The 23,588-nt window shown below is 44.5% G+C and overlaps 1 protein-coding gene across 1 annotated transcript in view; it reads left to right on the plus strand.

The window, feature by feature from the left end:
• Nucleotides 1-23,588, plus strand: part of MAPKAP1 (MAPK associated protein 1) — a 433,900-nt gene that overhangs the window by 302,694 nt on the left and 107,618 nt on the right. The window contains exon 9 of the mRNA XM_082263170.1: nucleotides 20,103-20,243. Coding sequence (XP_082119296.1) covers nucleotides 20,103-20,243 — 141 coding nt within the window. The remainder of the gene's footprint in view (nucleotides 1-20,102; nucleotides 20,244-23,588) is intronic.

Consider the following 23,588-nt stretch of genomic DNA (forward strand, 5'->3'; position numbering starts at 1 on the left):
CAAATGGTCACCATCAAATGTAACTAAACTTGAGCAGTTCTGCAAAGAAGAGTGGGCAAATATTGCAAAGTCTAGATGTGCAAAGTTAGTAGAGACATATCCGAACAGAATAAAGGCTGTAATTGAAGCAAAAGATGGTTCAATAAAATACTGACATAAAGGAGGGGGGGGGATAATCCTTTTTCCAACTCGGTGATCCTGTTTTTTCTGACATGTTGGTGTTATATCTTTCACCTGGATGTTATAACTTGCACTTTTACTGTAAATACAGCTGGATAAAACAAAAACCGTGTCTGTCTTATTTTTAGGCTGCAAAGCAACAAAATGTGATTATTTTAAAGCCCACTGTAAGTTGTAACCCATGCTTCTATTGATTTATTTACCTGTCCAATAATCAAATGTGATTGGTTACTGTGAACCTATTTACTTCTTGCTGCAGCAGGTAGTTCTGCTATGAAGCATTGCACTTTGTGTGTGTTTTTTCCTTTAATTTTATTTAATTTTTTTAACTTGGATACTTATGCTTGTACATTTATTAGTCCTTCCTTGCTCAGCCTTGTTGGAATATGGGGCATTTTCACTAATTTATATTAATTCTCTACATAAAGGCAAGTTTATTTCCTCTCGTATCACAAGGCACTTCCATTTAAACAAAACAATGACGTCTTCATTAATCTGTCTCTGAAATCCCAAGTCTATGGCTTTTAGGTCCTGCATTAGCAAGTGCAGTAAGCTGCATGTCACGCTGTCTCCGCAAGAGGCTAAATCACCGTTTCTGCCATATTTTATGCAGCACTTTATTTAAAAGCATCTGACTGATTATTTCCCGGCTCCCAATGCTGGCATCATGGGGGCTATATTTAAACAAAATCCGTCAGAAACCTTCATTTTCAAATTGGTTGTGATCCAAAATATCATAAAAGGGCAGCAACTGTCTGGTGTTCCGGCATGTTATTTTTAAAGTAATAGACGTTTTTGGCTTAATGAGCAGTTACCTTCATTATAACTAATAGCTTTAAGGAAAAACAGGGTGTTAGTAAAGAAGGATATACGAGTTCAATAATGGGGCAAATGGCAGTTTTATGGCAAAAAGTTGTTAAAAATTTCACAGTGCCTGAATCACTTGGGAGTAAAGTCGACTGGGATTAACCTCTTGTGTACTGGAAGGAGCAGCAGTCACTGGAATCAAGTTATAGAGCATTGAGGTAAATAACATTAACATCAAAAACTATCGGTTACTTGGAGATAGAATTCACAAGGATATGGAAATTCGCCATTTGTATAAACAAAGGAATGCAGTCTACCTGTATGATGACAAATTTTCTTCTGGACTTTAATTCGGTGCAGTAACTAGAAACAAAATCTTTAAATCAAATCAGTGTTTGGTGTGACCACCCTTGGCTTCAACGCCGCAGCAATTATCATAGATACAGTTGAATGTGTTTTTTTTTTTTTTTTATGTACTCACAAGGTTCGGTTGTTTTAAGAATCCTGGAGATTTTGCCCTAGTTCTTCCACAGATTTTGTCTGTCTTACTACTTCTATCTTTGCAAGACTTGCTTGATGCTGGGATGAGGACTCCAGAGGCCATAACATCTGCCGCATTATTTCTTGTTTTTTTTTTTCCTGCAGGGTATGATTTTGTCCATGTCTTTGGGTTCATTGTCTTGCTGCAAAATGAATTTGGAAGCAACCAGATACTCGCTAATGGTTTTGCATGATGGCTAAGCATTTCTCTGTATTTCTTAACACTCAGCTGGTCATCAATTTTGACCAAATCACCAATTCTATTGCAGAAATGTAGATGAATGCACCAGTGCCCATATGGTTTCTGCCATTTTTGAGCTTAAAGCAGTGCTGGAGATCTTCTGGCTTTAAAAAAGTGTGAAGCATTTCTCGTCTGTGGCACTCGGTATCCAGTTTTCTTGTGCTTCTGTATTTTTGGGAGAGAATTTGCCTATTCAAAATGACAACCTGGTGTCGTGCTGCTATGCTCATGTTTGTCGTAAAGTTTTAAAGTTAAAAGGGTAAGTTTGCCTTTTAACAAAAAAATTAAATGGTGAACCAATTCCAAATACTCTGGCAGCCTCTACAGTCCTGCTGCACAAAGTGGTTGTGATGCCCCGTGCTGCCAATGTAACAGATCGTACATTGCAATACACAACATAGAAGTGAGTGTCCATCATAATGTTCGCAATGGCAAGAGCTCAGCGGTTTACTGGCTGTTTTGAAGTGAACCAGTGTGAAAGGGCCTTAAGAACATTCAAATGTCTCAAGTATTGCTTCACTTTTGAAAATAAATATTTGGAATTATGATGTGCATATTTACCTATTCACATAGTAATGCAGAGATAAACTAACCATTCAGGAAAAATATAAAGTGACTTGATAATGTGTATATGTAAATATGTATGTGTGCCGGTGTATGTATGTATATATATATATATATATATATATATATATATTAGGGATGGACCGATATTTACTTTTTTAGAAGTATCCATCACAAACTTGCCGATATTGCTTCAAGTGGTTGTACTGGAGTGATGCCTGCAGCTACAGGCATCACCCCAATACCGTTTTTTTAGAACTGACAGTCGGCTTTCTTGTATTAACAACTGATGCGGCTAGTCAGCCACCCAGCTGTTATTACAAGCAGCGGTAGGGGACGTCCCCCCTTCCGTCGCTCCGCCCGGGTCTCCCGTCCCACTGGAAGACCCGAACAAAGCCAGAATCGTTTCTGATCGGATCTCCGATGTAGTAACCCAGAAATGATATGACATCACTTCCAGTTACTAAAACCTTAAAGGCGCCAGATTAAAAAAAAAAAAGACAGCATTCAAAACAGGCAAACTTGGCATTTTGAATGCTTCTAAGTGCAGAGGAGGGGTATAGGGTCCTATAGACCCTATAAAGAGTACCTGTCACTGCCTATTACTGTCACAAGGGATGCTTACATTCCTTGGGATGGCAATAAAAGTGATTAAAAAAAAATGTAAAGGGACAGTGTAAAAATAAAAACTTTAAATGTACAAAATATCGGCACCTAATATCGGCTATTGGCTTGAAGGGTGGCAACAATATCGGTATCGGCCCTTAAAAAAACAATATCAGTCGATCTCTAATATATGTCACACAGTAATGTGTAAAGGTTTTACGGACTTGTGAAAAAATGCTGTACATATTGCAATGAATAGATTTTTTTTTTTTTTTCAATGAAAAACTTGCAAAGTGACTAAGCAAAAGAAAAAAAAAAGAAAAACTAAATTTCTCTAGCGCTCATTGACAGACGTAGTCCTCGGTGATACACCACCTTCGGGTTATGTTGCCTCCACAGGAGCAGGACTAGACAGGAAATTAAAAAGCTCTGGCCACACCCCAGGGGCAGTCCCAGAGGGTATATCCTCTCTCTCTCTGCCTCAGCAAATCAGTTATTTTCTGTCTAGTTAGGAGTAAGGACCTATTACCTTGCTGGGATCTTAGGTCCTGGCAAGAATTTTTTTCTTAAAGGATTTTTTTAGACAGCTTTTTTCTCCAGTGTTCCTGTGAGATCTTCAAGCAAGAAAGCTGAACTGGGCGACGGGCTGGATGTTGAGATCCGGTGGTCACCCCAGTTCAGCCTACGAGCGCGTGCAGGCCATAGCTCCGCGCTGGGTCGGCCGCGACAAAGTCCCATTAAAGGACTGTCCACGCGAGTTAAACGTCTCGCTGAAACGCCAAAGACCATGAGTCACGGCGTCCGTATCGGTCGACAGCCCTCCCGCCCCGGTGGAGAGGGGTACTGTCAGGAGTTGGTGCCCGCCTGGTTCCGGTATGGTGAGTAGTATGTTCCCCCTTTCCCCCTGACGGGTTTTGTGGTGAACGCGGGCCCCTCTCTGTATGGTAAGATAGAGTCCCTTTCTATCCTACAACATGACACAGATCCTCCTACTTTGAGTGTGATTTTATGTGTGCAAAAAGCCAGGAGGCTTGGTTTGGGAGCTAACAATCTAATTGTATACATGTTTTAAAGATGTAATCTGTGGCATTCTGGGAATCTTATGGGTTAAGAATAAGCTACCTACCAGTCAGAAGCCACGGACATGTAGACTGCCTTCCTAATCAGATCTCCAGCTATTAGCAGGCCTCCTGAACGGCCATGCGGTCCGCCAGGGCCGGTACCGCCAACCACGCCATATCCCCATGCAGTGAGAGTGTTGTGTGCCCTGCAGCACACCGCTATTCAGTACGGGCCGCCGCCATTTTTTTTGCTGGATCGCACGAGCCGCCATTTTGGCGTAGCCTCGTGTCTCCAGCATGGGGGCGGCCATGTTTGAGGTGATCCAAACACCTCGTGGAGCTTGGGGGAGGCGCCGGAAGGCGTACAGAGGGGCGGAGCCGCCTCCTTTCTTCCTGGGCAGCCAGCCAAAAGACTTCCTGTTTGTTAAGACAGCGCTGTAACCTGTTGCAGTTAAACTCTGAGCATCAAGTGGTGAGCCTGGGGGTCTATCTCTCTCTCTCTCTCGATCGATAGGGATCCCTAGCAGGTAACACTAAGGGGCTTTTGTGGCGCTGGGGGTCGAAAAAAAAAAAAAAAAAGAAAAGAAAAGTTTTATTTTTGAATTATATTATCCAGGAAGTAACTGGAGTTATCATGGACCCTGCCACACATATTCCCCCACCTGTTTCCCTCGAGGGGGCCACGGGACCCGCCGGTGCACAGAGTATAGAGTCATTTACAGCAATTTTGGAGTCTATGGTGGCTCGGGTGGAGGCGGCCTGTCAGGGACGGGGGTCAAGGAAGCGACCCCCGCCTACCCCTATACCATCTGACACCTCTGACTCAGATTCAGAGGTGGTCACGGCAGTTGCAGGTTCCTCTGCAAGGGCTGTTATCCCAGGTAAAGCCCCCTCAGACAGTGAGGAGGACGCTTCTTCTCCTGCTATTATTCAGGAAGAAGCATTGGTGGACGCACTAGTTGTGGCAGTGCAGGAAACCTTAAAACTTGAGGCTTTACCGGCAGAGGCAACTGAAACAGAGATTCCTTTTGGTACTAATAAGCCCATCAAGACGATGAAGGCTTTTCCTGTACCTAAATGTTTCGGTAATCAGATTAAAGGAGAATGGGAGCATTCTAAACGTACCTTTACTATTTCCAAGCGTATTGCTTTTAGACCAGTAATTGTTATTGGTCTAGTTTCCCAGACACTTACGGAATGGGCGAAAATGGTACGCCAAGATCTTAGGGGAAAAGATATTCCCCAGGAGACATCTGATTTGATGGAACAGATTATACAAGGGCTACAGTTTATCTGTGACGCAGCCTTGGACACTACTCCCTTATTAGGGCATGCATCTAAGACAGCGGTGATCCTCAGACGTGTGCTGTGGTTAAAATGCTGGTCAGCTGACCTAGGTTCCAAGAAGACCTTGACAAATCTCCCCTTTCAGGGGAATCGTCTATTTGGGGCCAACCTAGATGAAATCATTAAGGATGCCACTGGGGGCAAGAGCACTTTTTTGCCACAGGCTGCTAAAGCTAAGGGACCTCGCAACAAGCGAGGACCTTTCTTTACCGCCCATAAAGGGCGCCCGGCTGGTACTAGCGGGAAAGGCAAGACTCCTCCAGGAGGGTTCAAGAAGGGCTGGTCGGACAAGCAAAGGACCAACCCAGCCAAACCCGAAGCAAAGGAGTACACAGCCTGAAGGTGCGCCCCCACCCGGTTTCAGGGTGGGGGGACGTTTTCACCGGTATTCAGGACATTAGATCGAGCATCAACCACTACTACCGGTGCGATTCTTCCCTTCCAACATTTAAGTACTACAGGAAGCGGTAATTACCGTTCCCTGAATAGATCTTTTCCTTTACCTTTCTTTTGCTAAGATTAGTCCCGATACCTCACAGGAATCGGATCTGGTTGACCAGATAGGCCAAGCAGCCTCTAGTCGGGTGACTTCGGTCCCTGAGGTTCAACCAGAAAAGATCACCTTTCCTGATAACTATCAGGTATCTGATAAATGTGTGGGAACAGAAAACGACCAGACTTTCTCGGATGGTCGGGGCCAGATACCTCTAGGGACGCCTGGTTCAGATCCAATCAGCGCCAGTGGTCCTAGAAATTCTAGGCTGGCCTCCTCAAGCCGGCCTGGCCGACTTGGACATGTTAGTCGTAGACGTTCCGTGGGAACTTCGTTTCAGGGAGTGTCTGTGGTCTCAAGGACCAATTTACCATCATGCTTTACAGTCGCTGGGTTTAATGGCCTGGCCATTGAGACCCAAGTACTGAAGGACAGAGGTTTGTCAGCTTCAGTCATTCCTACCCTTATTAAAGCAAGGAAAGCGACTTCCAGCAAAGTCTATTATCACACATGGAAAACTTATATTGCGTGGTGCGAATCTTTAGGATTTCCTCCACGTACCTATTCGGTGTCTCGAATATTGGCCTTTTTGCAACAAGGGGTTGAGCAGAAGCTAGCCTTGAGCACCATCAAGGGTCAAGTTTCAGCATTAGCAATCTTCTTTCAGAAGCCTTTAGCTACCAAATCCTTGGTGCGGAATTTCATCCAGGGGGTGCGGCACCTGGCTCCTCCAGTCCGCGCGCCCTTACCGCCTTGGGATCTTAATTTGGTTTTGTCGGTTCTACAGAAACCTCCTTTTGAAAACATCAGGGAGATTCCCTTGCTTACTTTATCCCAGAAAGTGGCCTTCTTGGTGGCTATTACTTCTGCTCGCAGGGTGTCAGAACTGGCTGCATTATCATGCCAGTCCCCATACCTAGTGATTCATAGGGATAAGGTAGTACTTCATCCTAAACCATCTTTTCTTCCCAAGGTGGTTTCAGATTTTCATCTGAATGAAGATATTGTACTACCTTCCTTGTGTCCTCAGCCCAAGCATCATCGGGAACATGCGTTGCATTCCTTAGATGTGGTTCGGGCAATCAGGGTATACCTGAAAGATCACGGATGGCCCCAGAAAGGGTTTGCCTGCATCTGCCGCGACCATTGCCAAATGGATTAGACAAACGGTGGTACAGGCTTATTCTATTAAGGGTCAGAGTCCTCCGTTCCCTGTTAGGGCGCACTCCACTCGAGCGCTCAGTACTTCCTGGGCCTTTCGCCATCAGGCGTCAGGGGTCCAGGTATGTAAGGCGGCCACCTGGTCGTCAGTACATACCTTTACAAAATTCTATAAAATTGATGTGACGGCATCGGCGGATGCCTCATTTGGCCGCAAGGTTTTGCAGGCCGCAATTTGAGGAGACCGGTGGTCTACCTCGAGGGTTTTTTTCTGTTTGAAAAAAAAAAAAAAAAAAAAGAATTGTTTTCTCTTTTTTTGTTGAGTCTCATCATTAAGGATGAGCATTGTAAACTTCTAGTTGGCACCGGTTGGGCCTTCTAGATTTGGATTTGATTTCCATTTTCCCACCCCTCAGTTGTGATACTGCTCTGGGACGTCCCGAAGGTGGTGTATCACCGAGGACTACGTCTGTCAATGAGCGCTAGAGAAAAATGGATTTTTGTAAAATCTTACCGTAAAATCCTTTTCTCTTAGCTCATTGACAGACGTAGTCCCCGCCCCTCTGTTTTTTTGAGTTGGGTTAAAATCTCTAAAGACTGCTTTTTCACATAACTGATTTGCTGAGGCAGAGAGAGAGAGGATATACCCTCTGGGACTGCCCCTGGGGTGTGGCCAGAGCTTTTTAATTTCCTGTCTAGTCCTGCTCCTGTGGAGGCAACATAACCCGAAGGTGGTGTATCACCGAGGACTACGTCTGTCAATGAGCTAAGAGAAAAGGATTTTACGGTAAGATTTTACAAAAATCCATTTTTGGTGTATCTACCCTTTTTTCTTTAAAGGGGCATTAAAATTGAATGTATTTAGTTCTGGATAGAATGGGGAGGCCTCTATTTCCCTCACTTTCTGTTTTTGGGGACAAATTTTTACCAGACAGGAAGTGAGGAAAAATCTGCAACAGGCAAAAAGACAATAATAAGCTGACAGAGGTTCTAGCCTCCCCCTAGCATTTTTACCTCTGCCTGCGTTGCTGTTGGGAGAGATGTCCCCTCACTTCCTGATGGGAGTCCTAATCCCATGCCACACCAAAAATAGGTTTCAGGTATAAATACACTTTAAGTGCCCTAGGTACATGGCTTTAATGAACTTAGCAGGTAGTTTGTTCTGAACATCTAGTAGAAGTTCTATTAATTTAGACTCAGTTGTTTTGTTTCTTAATGTAATCCCAGTCACACTTTGTGATCTTGAGATCTTGGCTCTCTGCAAGCCATTCTATTTTTCTCTTTGCATTGAAGATAGTTCTTTATGGCTTTAGCTATATATTTAGGGTGCTTGTCGTGCTGCAGAATGGCTTTGCATGATGGACAGAAGAATAGTATTGCAAGATGTATCTGCCTAGACTTTTCAACATTGAGGAGACTATTAATTTTCATCTAATCACTAACTCTACAAAAATACATCTAACCTGCAAGGAGCCTGGAACATTCATTACTGTTGCCTGCACACACTCATCCTTGTGCCACTCTCTAGGCCTTCAGCAAGCAAACTGCCTTCTGTTACAGCTAAATATTTCAAATTTGGACTCATCAGTCCAGAGCAAATCTTTCATGAAGACCACTTTTGACCAGCCTTCTTTGGACTGTAGATGGATGCACCAAGATCCTACTAGTTTCTTCCAGGTCTGAGCTGATGGTGCTACTGGACCTTTCCAGCGTAGAGGAGAAAAAGCATGATACGTTTTCATCTGCTGCACTATTTCATTGGCCAACTATTACTTCTTCAATCTTCCACATTGTCTGGTTGTTTCTGCTTCTGCAGAAAAGCTTGGAAAGCACATTTAAAAACCTGTCTTTTCTCAAATGTTTGTCTACAAGGAACCATGGTGTACAATTGGGCAAAAAAGTATTTAGTCAGCCACCAATTGTGCAAGTTCTCCCACCTAAAAAGATGAGAGGCCTGTAATTTTCATCATAGGTATACTTCAACTATGAGAGACAAAATGAGAAAAAAAATTCCAGAAAATCACATTGTCTGATTTTTAAAGAATGTATCTGCAAATTATGGTGGAAAAGAAGTATTTGGTCAATAACAAAAGTTCATCTCAGTACTTTGTTATATACCCTTTGTTGGCAATGACCAAATGTCTTCTGTAAGTCTTCACAAGGTTTTCACACACTGTTGCTGGTATTTTGGCCCATTTCTCCATGTAGATCTCTAGAGCAGTGATTTTTTGGGGCTGTCGCTGAGCAGCACAGACTTTCAACTCCCTCCAAAGGTTTTCTATGGGGTTGAGATCTGGAGACTGACTAGGCCACTCCAGGACCTTGAAATGCTTCTTACGAAGCCACTCCTTCGTTGCCTGGGTGGTGTGTTTGGGATCATTGTCATGCTGAAAGACCCAGCCACGTTTAATCTTCAATACCCTTGCTGATGGAAGGAGGTTTTCACTCAATCTCACGATACATGGCCCCATTCATTCTTTCCTTTGCACGGATCAGTTGTCCTGGTCCCTTTGCAGAAAAACAGCCTCAAAGCATGATGTTTCCACCCCCATGCTTCATAGTAGGTATGGTGTTCTTTCGATTCAACTCAGCATTCTTTCTCCTCCAAACACGACGAGTTGAGTTTGTACCAAAAAGTTCTACTTTGGTTTCATCTGACCATATGACATTCTCCCAATCCTCGTCTGGATCATCCAAATGCTCTCTAACAAACTTCAGACGGGCCCGGACATGTACTGGCTAAAGCAGGGGGACACGCCTGGCACTGCAGGATTTGAGTTACTGTCGGTGTAGTGTGTTACTGATGGTAGCCTTTGTTACATAGTAGGTGAGGTTGAATAAAGACCATAGTCCATCCAGTTCAACCTGTGTAGGTGTGTGTGGCCGTAATCATCTCTCATAGCCCTGAATGTTCTGATCCTTGAGATGTACATCTAAGAGTCTTTTGAAAGCCACCATACTTCCCGCAGAAACCACCTCTTGTGGTAGAGAGTTCCACAATCTTGTAGCCCGTAAAGAACCCCCCACATTGCCTGAGGTTAAAACACTTCTCCTCTAATCGCATTGTATGTCCTCATGCAATCCTTTCGACTGAATAGCTTTTTTTCTATGCTGAGATCACCATTGAGATATTTATAAATGGCTATCATGTCCCCTCTCAGGCGTCTCTTCTCCAGGGAGAATAAATCAAGCGATTGCAGACGCTCTTCATAATTAAGGTCCTCCAATCCCCTAATTAGTTTAGTTGCCCTTCTCTGGACTCTCTCCAGCTCCAGCACATCCCTCCTGAGGACTGGCGACCAGAACTGGACAGAATACTCCAGATGTGGTCGGACCAGAGTTTTATAAAGTGGAAGGATTATAGTTTTATCTCTGGAATACATCCCTTTCTTTATGCATGCTAATATTCTGCCGGCTTTGGCAGCTGCCGCTTGACATTGCATGCTATTGCCTAATCTATCCTCTACCAAGACTCTCAGATCTTTCTCCATTTTTTATTCCCCCAAAGGTTCCCCCCTTAAAGTGTATAGTGCTTTTATGTTTTTAGTCCCCAAGTGCAAAACCTTACACTTCTCCACATTAAACCTCATTTGTCATGTCATTGCCCACTCTGTTATTTTGTCCAGGTCATTCTGTAGGATATCTGCTTCATGCTGTGCAGTTATTGCCCTGCCCAATTTTGTGTCATCTGCAAAAACTGATATAGAACTACTGATCCCGTCCTCAATGCTGTTTATGAATAAATTGAACAAGGTTGGTCCCAGGACTGAGCCTTGGGTGACCCCACTTACCACCTCAGACCAGTCTGAGTATGCGCTATTTATTACCACCTTTTGGACACGCCTTTTTAGCCAGTTCCGTATCCAAGAGCAAACCTTGCGGTCGATGCCTGCAGACCTTATTTTATAAATTAAGTGTTTGTGGGGAACTGTATCAAACGCCTTAGCGAAATCCAGGTACACCACATCCACTGGTCTCCCCCTATCTAGCTCACCTCCTCGTTGAATGTTAAGAGATTGGTTTGAGTAAAATTATTGACGTTTGGCGCCAATAGTACCCGCGCAAAGGATAAGATATCCATTGCACTTAACAGGATGAGCGCAGCTGTGTTATACTTCACTGTATAATTTATTTTGAAAGAGATTGGTTTGACAAGAACGCCCATTTGTAAACCCGTGCTGATTACTGCTGATGATGTTGTTGTCTTTAGCAAACTCTACGATATAGTCCCTTATCATCCCCTCCAGAAGTTAACATACTATCAATGTCAGACTGACAGGCCTATAATTTCCCGGGACATGCCTCTGCCCTTTTTTGAATATCGGTATAACGTTAGCTTTCCTCCAATCCCCTGGTACATTTCCTGTCATAATACTGTCAGCAAAGATCAGGAACAGTGGTCTAGATATAATCTTACTAAGTTCTTTGAGTACTCTCGGATGTACGCCATCCGGGCCTGGTGATTTATTTGATAATTTTATCCAGCCTTTCCCTGATTTCACCCTCTGTTAGCCATAGCGGCAAGTCCTGTGTATTACTACTAACCATATAGTCGTGGTCAGTGTAACCCTCCTTTTCCTGTGTAAAGACTGACGAGAAAAAAGCATTCAGCACGGTTGCTTTTTCAGTGTCCTCTGTAACCATCCTCCCATCATCGTTAATTATGTGTGCAATATGCTCTGCCCTAGTTTTTTTGCTGTTGATATATTTAAAGAATTTCTTTGGGTTCTTTTTACTATCCTCCGCTATTTGTCTCTCAAAGTTGATTTTGGCCATTTTGATTTTGTATTTACTTTTCTTATTCGCCTCCTTGTATTGCTCGAAAACCGATAATGTGCCCTCTGATTTATATTTCTTGCAGGCCATTTTTTTTCCCCTAATACTTTTTTTAACATTACGGTTTAGCCAGCCAGGTTTGGCTTTGTCTCTTCTAAATTTATTTCCCATAGGAATGCACTGCGAGATGCATTTGTTTAATATGTTCCTAAAGCATTCCCATTATTCCTCCGTGGTCAGTGTTCCCAGGGTTTGGTCCCAGTTTACCATTTCCATCATTGAGCACAATTTGGGAAAGTTTGCCCTTCTGAAGTTTAGGGTTCTTATGTTTCCCACTTGCCTTGTTATATTGTTATTTACGCTAAATGTGATCATCCTGTGATCTCTAGAGCCCAGGTTGTAATGGACTCCTACCTCCAAGATTAGGTCTGGGTCATTAGTGATCAATAGATCCAGGACTGCATTTTCTCTAGTAGGAGAATCCACCAACTGAAACGTAGTTGTCCTGTAAGGTTTCCATGAATAGACAGGCCTTCTGTGAGTGTGTATTCCCCTCTTCCCAGTCAATGTCGGGATAATTGAAGTCCCCCAATATGATGACTGATCCAAGTTTTGCCTCTTTCCCCAACAGTGATATAAATTCCAGCTCTACCTCCTCCCTTTGGTTGGGTGGGCTATAGCAAGCCCCCACAATTACTTTTCCCTTTTCTTCTTCCCTATGGAGTTCTACCCACATGGATTCTAACTCCATACTTATCTCTTCCATAATATCACTCCTCTCTTTCACACTTAAATTATTCTTGACATAGAGACATACCCCTCCCCCTCTTTTTCCTACCCTGTCCTTCCGGTACACCGAATACCCTTGGATATTGGCCAGCCAGTCATGTGAGGGGTTGAACCAAGTTTCCGTTATTCCCACAAGGTCTATGTCCTCCTCATGTACTAACAATTCCAACTCATCCATTTTATTAGCTAGGCTCCTGGCATTTGCATATACCCCTCTTAGTTTTGTGGAAGTTGATAGTGAATGGTGATTATATTTATTCCTGTTTGGTCTGAGTTTTTCCCGCACAGACCCCCCCAATTGACATTATGGAACTACTGTTGCTGCTGACCCTAATACTGCCTTCTGTCCTTTGCTCCCTCCTGACTGACTCTACTTCTGAGCCCTCCCCCCTGTCTACTAGTTTAATAGCCCCTCCAACTTGGTGGCCATCTTTCTCCCCAAAAGAGCTGTACCATCCCTATTAAGGTGCAGCCCCTCCTTCCTACACCAATTCCTCAGCCACTTGTTAAGTTCCCTAATCTCCTTCTGCCTCTCCTGTGTGGCTCAAGGTACCGGCAGTATTTCAGAGAAAACCACCTTAGAGGTTCTTTTCCTCAATTTATTCCCTAAGTCCCTGAAAGCGTTCTTTAGGATCCTCCACCTTCCTCTTACTTGGTCATTAGTGCCCACATGCACCATGACCGCTGGGTCATCCACAGTCCCGCCCAATAATCTGTCTACCCGATCCGTGATGTGCCGAACTCGAGCGCCCGGTAAACAACATACTGTCTGGCTACCGCAATCTTTTCGACAGATTGCCCTCTCTGTCCTCTTGATGATTGAGTCCCCCACTACCACAACCTGTCTAACCTTTCCTGAATCTCGGCCCCCCTTCTTCCTTGAGCCGCCACTCCCCTGGCAGCTGGGGGAGGGCGCCTGCTCCAGCACTGCCACCCCTGAGCTGCTATCCCCCTCAACCTGCAACTTGGCAAATTTGTTAGGGTGTACCGACTCAGGACTGGCCTCCCTGGCACTCTTCCCTCTACCCTTCCTAACGGTCACCCAACTGCCTACCTCTGATGCCTGCGTCTCCTCTACTCCTCCCACCTCTATGCTGGCCCCTGCCAGCGCCTGATGGGTAATGTCCAAGCTCCTTTCCAGGTTGTTGATGCTATGCAGTGTTGCCACTATGTTTTCTAGATCCAGGATCTGGGCTTCCAGAGAAACAAGTTGCACACATCTTGCACAGCAGTATTCGCCCTCGATTGGTTCATCAAGGAAGGCATACATGGAGCAAGAAGTGCACTGAGTGGCATCCCCAATCCTGTCGGACATTTTTGCTCTCTACTCTATGGGGATAATTAGTAACGACCTGCTATTCCTTACCTACACTACCTCTATCTCCCCTGGTACTAAACCTGGGGTACTCACCAGTCGCTAAGATACTCACCAGTCACTAAGATACTCACCAGTCGCTAAGATACTTACCAGTCCTCCCAGGTACTCAGTCGCAGAGCACGGTCAGTCAGTCGCAGAGGTCGGTCGGTCGCAGAGCACGTTGGTCGTGGAGCACGTCGGTCGCAGTCAGTCGCAGGGCGTGGTCAGTCGCAGGGCGTGGTCAGTCGCAGGGCACAGTCAGTCGCAGGGCACAGTCAGTCGCAGGGCACAGTCAGACGCAGGGCACGGTCAGACAGACGCAGAGCACGGTCAGACAGACGCAGAGCACAGTCAGACCGTCGCAGAGCACGGTCACACAGCTCTCTCCCCCCACCTTGCTTGCAGCTGCTGCTGCTGCCTCGCACACCTCCTCTGCTTCCGCGAATGGTCTCCTCCTCCTCTGCTTCCGGGAACACTCTCCTCCTCTCTCCACAGTACCGTGTGGTGTGTCCCTGCTTCTGTCACGTCCCCGCTGCTCTGTCCTCCTTTCCTGTGATGTCCGTCCGCCGCTGCCGCTGTTACCGCGGCTCACTTCCCCTCAGAGGTCCACCCAGCAGCCGGTTTCTAGGCTTACCCGCACGTGTCACTCCCTGCAGCATTTCCTCCTGACACAGCGCTTGAATCCCTTGCGCGCACTGTTCTCCCTCAGCTCCGCCTTCTCCACAGCTTCCGACTTCCTCCTCTCATCATAACATAGACTTGGACACAAATATATTGTTACTTTGGTCCCAGCTCTCTGCAGGTCATTCACTAGGTCCCCCGTGTGGTTCTGGGATTTTTGCTCACCGTTCGTGTGATCATTTTGACCCCACGGGGTGAGATCTTGCGTGGAACCCCAGATTGAGGGAGATTATCAGTGGTCTTGTATGTCTTCCATTTTCTAATAATTGCTTCCACAGTTGATTTCTTCACACCAAGCTGCTTGCCTATTGCAGATTCAGTCTTCCCAGCCTGGTGCAGGTCTACAATTTTGTTTCTGGTGTCCTTCGACAGCTCTTTGGTCTTGGCCATAGTGGAGTTTGGGGTTTGACTGTTTGAGGTTGTGGACAGGTGTCTTTTACATTGATAACAAGTTCAAACAGGTGCCATTAATACAGTTAACGAGTGGAGGACAGAGGAGCCTCTTAAAGAAGAAGTTACAGGTCTGTGAGAGCAAGAGATCTTGCTTGTTTGTAGGTGACCAAATAATTATTTTACCGAGGAATTTACCAATTAATTCATTAGACATCCTACAATGTGATTTCCTGGATTCTTTCCCCTCATTCTGTCTCTCATAGTTGAAGTGTACCAATGTTTAAAATTACAGGCCCCCTCTCATCTTTTTAAGTGGGAGAACTTGCACAATTGGTGGATGACTAAATACTTTTTTGCTCAACTGTATTTAGACTACCTTGCATCTTGTTGCTTTGCTCAGTCTTTGTGTAAAGCTGACCATACACTAGAAGTTCATTCAAATTATTACACATTCATTCCATTTGCAAATCATTGAGGTCAAACCAACAATCATTTGCAACCGCAGTGAAGAGAAATTTTGAAAAAGCAGGTTTCAAATTTTTTGAATGAACAAATTGCTAGCAATGTATGTCATTTTTGATTGGTAGTCCATTCTTCCAAAATCAAATTTTGAAAGTGAACAAATGTAAGTACTTTTAAATGACATTCATCTAAATCTACTAGCATATGGCCAGATTAAAATGTTTTTACATTGACTGTCTTCAACAACCTCCGCTTGTTAGCGAAGTACTCAGTTTCATTCCTCCTACACAGAAGATTCCTATCGGGTATCTGGTAGTAGAGCCTGAAATGATGAGGATGGCTTCTTTTACACCTCTGACTTGGGTCCCCTGGTAGTGTGAACAGAAGGCGCAGGAGTGCACAGTGGCACAAGTGCCTGTAGAACTTGCCAGTAGCAGAGTGGGTATCCACGCCAGGCAGGAGAGGGTGTCAGTGGTCTTATGGATGGCAGACTGAAGCAGGGCTGATACTGGTGACAGCGGGCAGATGAGGCATGCACTGGTAGTAGAAGAGCAGGCACATCAGGATGTAAGGCAAGTACTTGAAACCTCAGGAAGATTAGCAGAGTCATGCAGGCCAGGTCATACACTGGCAGGTCAGATTAGGGATAGAGGAGCAGGCAAGAGCAGCGTGGTCTGGGAACAAGCTGGGTCAGGAGCCAATCAGTGAAAGAGAAGCAAATGGAGCAGACAGAAGCTGAGGTCAAGGACAAGCTGGAGTCGGTGCAGGTGGAGTTCTGAGAGTAGTCCGACAAGCCGGGTCAGCAACTGGAATCAGGATGCAGAATCACAGGGTCACAGGAAACAGGGAAGGCTGAAAGACAAAGCAGCACTGAACCTGAACACTGACACAGTTTGAATAGCCCATTTGGTGCCAACACCTGTCACAAGTGCATGTGAGCATACACCTATGTGTGGGCCCATATGCATGCGCATAAGTATTAGCCTAATTCCTACGTCTACGGGAGGAAACGTGAATTGGCCTGTGAAGAGGCACAGAAGTCCATCTAGAGGAACTATGTTGTCTACTGGTATGCCCTTCCTGACAGTTCTGTTGGATTTAATGGTTGTATTATAATCTACATGTTATCTTGTCCATCCTTGGCACCTGCTTGGTATAATAATTTGTGTGCTGGACCATATGAATGCAAAATCCTTAAAGTATATAGATGCATCTCATAAAATTAGAATATCATTAAAAAGTTAATTTATTTCAGCAAAGTGAAACTCATAGATTGTATATAGATGTGTTAAACACAGAGTGATATATTTCAAGCATTTCTTTTCTTTAATTTTGATGATTATGGCTTACAGCTAGACCTAGTGAAAATTCAGTATCTCAGAAAATTAGAATTTCTCTTTTGTTCATTGACAAACATAGCTCCTTACCTTCTTGACAGTTGGGTTATGCTGCCCCTTACAGGTGTAGGACACTAGGCAGGAAAAAGCTTGACTATGCCTATGGGGCAGTCCCAGGGGGGTATAAGTTTTGAGTTCCACCCAAAAGTGGAAAATCTGCTTTGAGTGCTTTATGCCACATTTGGAAGTCTTCCTCTTCCCCTCCCTCCCTGCAATCTTCTGGAAGACGTCACAGATCCCAAAAGATTGCCTGACCATTCACAACGCGCAGCAAGACTCATGCATGCACAGTGCACACCCAGTTGTCAAACCACAAGCTGTCAAAGCCGGGTGCCCACACTAGTGATGCCGGCGCCGCCAAGGGGAGAGGGAGCGGAGCGAGGCTTCAGGCGGCCACGTCGCTGGATCATGGGACAGGTGAGTGTGTGTTTATTAAAAGTTAGCAGCTACACTTTTTGTAGCTGCTGACTTTTAATAAACACAAAAACGGCTGGAACTCTGCTTTAACATGAATTTGAATATGATTGCTTAATTCTGAACACAGCTACATCCCCAGTTATAAGAAGGTGTGCACACTTATGCAACCACATTATTTTAGTTCTTTATTTTTACTTCCACCCTAAAAGATTTCAGTTTGTTTTTCAATTGAGTTGTACAGTTTATAGGTTACATTAATGGTGGAAAAAGTTCTGAAATTATTTATCTTTGTCTCATTTTTTTTACATCACACAAACCTCACATTTTAACAGGGGTGTTTAGACTTTTTTTTTATCCACTATATTGGTACTTTTGGCAGTGTGAGCAAGTGCCAAGTCCTGCTGGAAAATGAAATCAGCATCTCCATATAGCTAGTCAGCAGAGGGAAGCATGAAGTGCTCTAGAAATTCCTGGTAGAGGGCTGCACTGACTTTGGACTTGATAACACACAGAAGATCAATGCCACCAGATGACATGGCTCCCCAAATCATGACTGACTGGAAACTTCACACTGGAACTCATGCAACTTGGATTCTGTGCCTCTCCTTTCTTCCACCAAACTCTGGGACCTTGGTTTCCGAATGAAATGCAAAATTTACTTTCAACCGAAAAGAGGACTTTGGACCACCGAGCAACAGTCCAGTCCTTTTTCTCCTTAGCCCAGGTAGGAAGCTTCTGACGTTGTCTCTGGATCAGGAGTGGCTTAAATCAAGGAATGCAACAGTTGTAGCCTATGTCCTGGATACGTCTGTGTGTGATGGCTCTTGAAGCACTGACACCAGCCGTAGTCCACTTCTTCTGAATCTCCCCCAATTTCTTGAATAGCCTTTGCTTCACAATCCTCTCAAGGCTTTGGTTATCCCTGTTGCTTTGTGCACCTTTTTCTACCACACTTTTTCCTTCCACACTTTTTCCTTCCACTCAGCTGTCCATTAATATGCTTGGATACAGCACTCTGTGAACAGCCAGCTTCTTTAGCAATGCCCTTTTGTGACTTACCCTCCTTGCGGAGGGTGAGAATGACTGTCTTCTGGACAACTGTCAAGTCAGCAGTCTTCGCCATGATTGTGTAACCTACTGAACCAGACTCAGAGACCATTTAAAGCAGTGGTTCTCAACTGTGGTCCTCAGGACCCACTTACAGGCCAGATTTTAAGTATCACCTTGGGCAGATGCAGATTAGAATACTGCAATCACTTAGCAGCAAAATATATCACCTGTGATGTATTTCAGTTACCTTGCAAACCTGGCCTGTTAGTGGGTCCCGAGGCCCAGAGTTGAGAACCACTGATTTAAAGGCTCAGGAAACCTTTACAGTTGTTTTGAGTTAATTATCTGATCAGAGTGTGACACCATAAGTCTACAATATTGAACTTTTTCACAATATTCAAATTTTCTGTGTTTTCGCTAGCTGTAAGCCATATTTATCAAAATTAAAAGAAGGAAATGCTTGAAATGTATCACTCTGTGTGTAATGAATCTATTTATTATACGTGTTTCACTTTTTGAATTGAATTACTAAAAAAAAAATTACTTTTTGATGATATAATATTTTGAGATGAGCCTGTGTATGTAGAGAAAATACAGTTCATCCTCACAGTAGCAGGGCTAAATTAGATTTTTCTGCACATGCTGAGAAGCAAGTGACCAGCAAGAGTGTTTATAGCAGCGGCTGTATGGCTCCCCATAGGCTGCACAGTATGTATCTCACAGGAGAGTGAACAGGTGAGTATAAAGCTAAGGAAGAAAAAGAGTGACCGCACTCCAGGAAACAAGGAAAAATACTTTATTCCATAAAAATCATCCAGTGTCCAAAAAGGTAAATTCATAATAACATTGACATACATGGAGGAGAGCATGGCTAACGCGTTTCACAAATTTCTTTCAGGGTTATGACTAAGCGAAGAAATTTGTGAAGCGCGTTAACCATGCCTCCTCCATGTATGTCATGATTATATCGTGATTTTACCATTTTTGATGTTGGATGATTTTTTTGGAATAAAGTATTTTTCTTTGTATCTCGGAGTGCGGTCACTTTTTCTTCCTTGGATCATCTTTTCAGAACACGAACTAAATCAGCACCTGGTCATTAAGGAGAGGATAATTTTCACCTGGAGTGGTGTTGCCCTTCCTTTCTGTTCAAGCTTTGAGTATAAAGCTAGCGATGCATTAATCGAAATTTGTCCAGTTCAGCCGGGACTGGCTGGATTTTGATCCATGTGTAGCAACTACAGTTGAACACAAGTCAATCTACTGATTGTCTGTCTTGTTTTCAACTGACCTGTTGGATAAAAGCCACTCAATCAGCACTGCAGGAAATAGGCTGCAGCTCTAATCTGTGTATCCTGATAGCGGACCTCGAATGTGTGTATGGGGTAATTGGGTCAGTTTTTTTTTACAACCCACAGTTTGAATGAAAAAGAAAATGACCCATGTATGACCAGCCTAAAACTTTGTGGGGTATAGATTAAAGGAGAATTTTTTAAACTTATAGGTATCCTTTAACTCTTCATAAAGCCTTCATTCTTACCCTTAACTCAAAATTTAATATCCAAGCATACCATTGCATTGGCCATATTCCTAATGCCCAAACCCGTTTAGCACACTCATTTTTTCTGTAAGAAAAACACAGAAAACAGAATAATGTGCATCAGATTGTATGATCCAGTTTACAAGATATGTGTATATTGCAAAAAAATGAAGGGTAATACATTGTACAGGATTTAAACTGTTTGTACTTAAATACATCTTCTTCTCCTTTTTTTTTAAGGTTCGAGAGGGGAAGAGCCCCAAGAGGAAGAAGCCCAAATAGACATCGCCACAGTGCAGGACATGCTAAGCAGTCATCATTACAAATCATTCAAGGTCAGCATGATCCACAGGCTTCGATTCACCACAGATGTGCAGCTGGGTAAGTGTTTTCTTCGGTTTCCTGCTACCTACTTACAGTGGAAAAATTTTATGATTTTTATTTGATCCCCTGCAGATTTTGTAAGTTTGCCCACTTACAAAGAATTGAAGGGTCTATCGTTTTTATCATAGGTGTACTTTAAATGATAGAGACAGAAAATCAACCAAAAATCCAGAAAACACATACAAGAAATGCTATAAATTAGGTTGCAGTTTAGTGAGTAAAATAAGTATTTTATTCCCCAAGCAAAACATGACTTAGTACTTGGTAAATAAACCCTTGCTGGCAAGCACGTGTCTTTTAATTAGTGACAAGGTTTGCACACATCTCAGGAGGTATTTTGGTCCACTCTTCTTTACAGATCTTCTCTAAATCCTTAAGGATTCTTGGCAACTTCAAGTTTCAGCTCCCTCCATAAACTTTCCATAGGATTGAGGTCTGAAAACTGACAAGGCTTCTCTGACCTTAATATGCTTCTTCTTCAGCCACTCCTTTGTTGCCTTGGTGGTATGTTTTGGGTCATTGTCATGCTTGAAGACTCATCCTCAAACTCATCTTCAGTGTTCTGGCTGAGGGAAGAAAGTTCTCATCCAAGATTTTAAAATCCATGGCCCCGTTCATTGTCCCCTCAATGTGGCAAAGTCAGCCTGTACCTTTAGAAGAGAAACATCCTGAAAGCATCATGTTTCCACCTCCGTGCTTGACTGTAGGGATGGTGTTCTAAGGGTCACAGTCAGCATTTTTCTTCCTCCAAACACAGCGGGTCGAGTTAATGCCAAAGAGCTAAATTTTGGACTCATCTAACCACAGCACTTTCTCCCAGTCCTTCGCTAAATCATTTAGATGTTCATTGGCATGACTGTACATGTACCTTCTTGAGGAGGGGGACTGTTTTAAGGAAGAAAAATGCTGACTATGACCCTAAGAACACCATCCCCACAGTCAAGCACGTAGATGAAAACATTATGCTTTGGTAATCAGTTTTAATCTGTCTAGTCAGGACCTAAGCTCCCGGCTGGGATCTCTGGTCCTAGCAATTTTCTCCTTCCTTAGATCTTTTTTTTTTTCTCTCGGGAGATCAACAATCAACTACAGGGCTGGGCAACGGGCTGGATAATCTAGATCCAGTGGTCCCCCCAGACCAGCCAGGGAGCGCATGCAGACCGCAGCCACACGCTAGGTGGACCGCAACGTAGCCTCACAGACAGAGGCTGGCCCGCGAGTTAAACACCTCGCAGGGTCGCATACGACCAGGCTTGGGTCTGAGTCGCAGCAGTCCCTTGACCAACCGCTCCCCTACTTCAGTGGCGAGCGGTTCTGTCTGGAGCGTTACCCGCACCATGGAAGGGTAAGTACAGTCCCCCTCTCTCCCCTTTTGGTGGTTTTCTTTGGGGTGGACGCGGGTAACCTCCAGGGACGCTCCGACCTGTCTGCAAGTTCCCTCCTCCCATCCTTAAATCCCTCACTGAGCTGGGCTTCCCCCACTCACATTCCCCCCTGTCTGGACCTAGACTCTGGTGGGGGTCCCAGGGCAGAGAATGCAGCAGAGACCCCTGGTGTCTCCTCCGCTATCCCCACTCTGTAAGGGTCCTGGGATAATGTGTGTCCCGCCCTGGTGGTGTGAAGGGGTCCCAGTATAGGAGGCCCCTAGGTGCATGTCCTGCGGTTTGCAGTGTGGGTATAGTGCAGGGTGGTCCCAGTGCAAAGTGCACAGCAGAGTCTCCCCTAAACGTGTGTCCTACCTTCAGGGGGGAGGGGTCCCACAGCATCCACCCCTCTATTGAGTTGGGTTATTTTTCTTCTGAATGCCTGTGGCAGGTAGTGGTAGTATACCCCCTGTGACTGCCCCTTAGGCGTGGTAAAGCTTTTCACTGCCTAGTGTCCTACTCCTGTAGGGGGCAGCATAACCCAATGGTCAAGAAGATTCTGGAGCTGTGTCCGTCACTGAACATCAGAGAAATAGATTTTACGGTCAGACAAAAATTCAGTTTTCCCGCTTGCGATTTTAAAAGCCTGATTTACGCGATTTAGGGCAGCCTATTCACTTTAAGGAGCTGCCCTATGCGTATTTGTTCTCCACGCTTAGCTATATTATTGAGTGACAATTGGGGCAGAATTGCAACGCCCTTGGGGTGCCATTAAAGTGGTTGTAATGGTTCAGATTTTTTTTTTAAATGTAATTAACATGTTATACTTACCTTCTCTGTGCAATGGTTCAAAGCCTTCATCCTCCTCTTTTCTGGTCCCCTGATGGCGCTCCAGGCCCCTCTCCCATGTTGTGTGCCCCTAGAGCAAGCTGCTTTCTCTGGGGGCACTCATGCATGCTCACTCACGATCCGCCCTTGTGTGTCTATAATGACACACACAGCGCAGCTTGGCCCCACCCCCTGCACTCTCCTCCCTTGCTGTGATTAACAGCAGCAGAAGCCAGTGGCCCCCAATGCTGTGTCTCAGCCAATGAGGAAGCAGAGACCCGTGCACATGGCTGGATTGGGATCGGGCTTAGGTGAGTATAAGTGGAGCGAAGGAGTGAGCCGGCCTTAAGGATAAGTGCATTTCAAACAGAGTCCATCGATATGCATGTGCCACTTCAGTACCTACAGTGTCTCACTAAAGTGAGTACACCCCTCGCATTTTTGTAAATATTTTATTATGTCTTTTCATGTGACAACACTGAAGAAATGACACTTTGCTACAATGTAAAGTAGTGAGTGTACAGCTTGTATAACAGTGTAAATGTTCTGCCCCCTCAAAATAACTCAACACAGCCATTAATGTCTAAACCGCTGGCAACAAAAGTGAGTACACCCCTAAGTGAAAATGTCCAAATTGGGCCAATTAGCCATTTTCCCGTGTCATGTGACTAGTTAGTGTTACAAGGTCTCAGGTATGAATGGGGAGCAGGTGTGTTAAATTTGGTGTTATCGCTCTCACTATCTCATACTGGTCACTGGAAGTTCGACATGGCACCTCATGGCAAAGAACTCTCTGATGTGAAAAAAAAATTGTTTCTCTACAAATAGATGACCAAGGCTAAAAGAAGATTGCCAAGACCCTAAAACTGAGCTTGGTGGCCAAGACCATACAGCGGTTTAACATGACAGGTTCCACTCAGAACAGGTCTCGCCATGGTCTACCAAAGAAGTTGAGTGCACGTGCTCAGCGTCATATCCAGAAGTTGTTTTTCGGAAATGGACGTATGAGTGCTGTCAGCATTGCTGCAGAGGTTAAAGGGGCGGGGGGGGGGGGTCAGCCTGTCAATGTTCAGACCATACGCCGCACACTGCATCAAATTGGTCTACATGGCTGTCATCCCAGAAGGAAGCCTCTTTTTAAGATGATGCA

This window comes from Pelophylax lessonae, assembly GCF_965119305.1.
Source record: "Pelophylax lessonae genome assembly, chromosome: 7".
Lineage (NCBI taxonomy): Eukaryota > Metazoa > Chordata > Amphibia > Anura > Ranidae > Pelophylax > Pelophylax lessonae.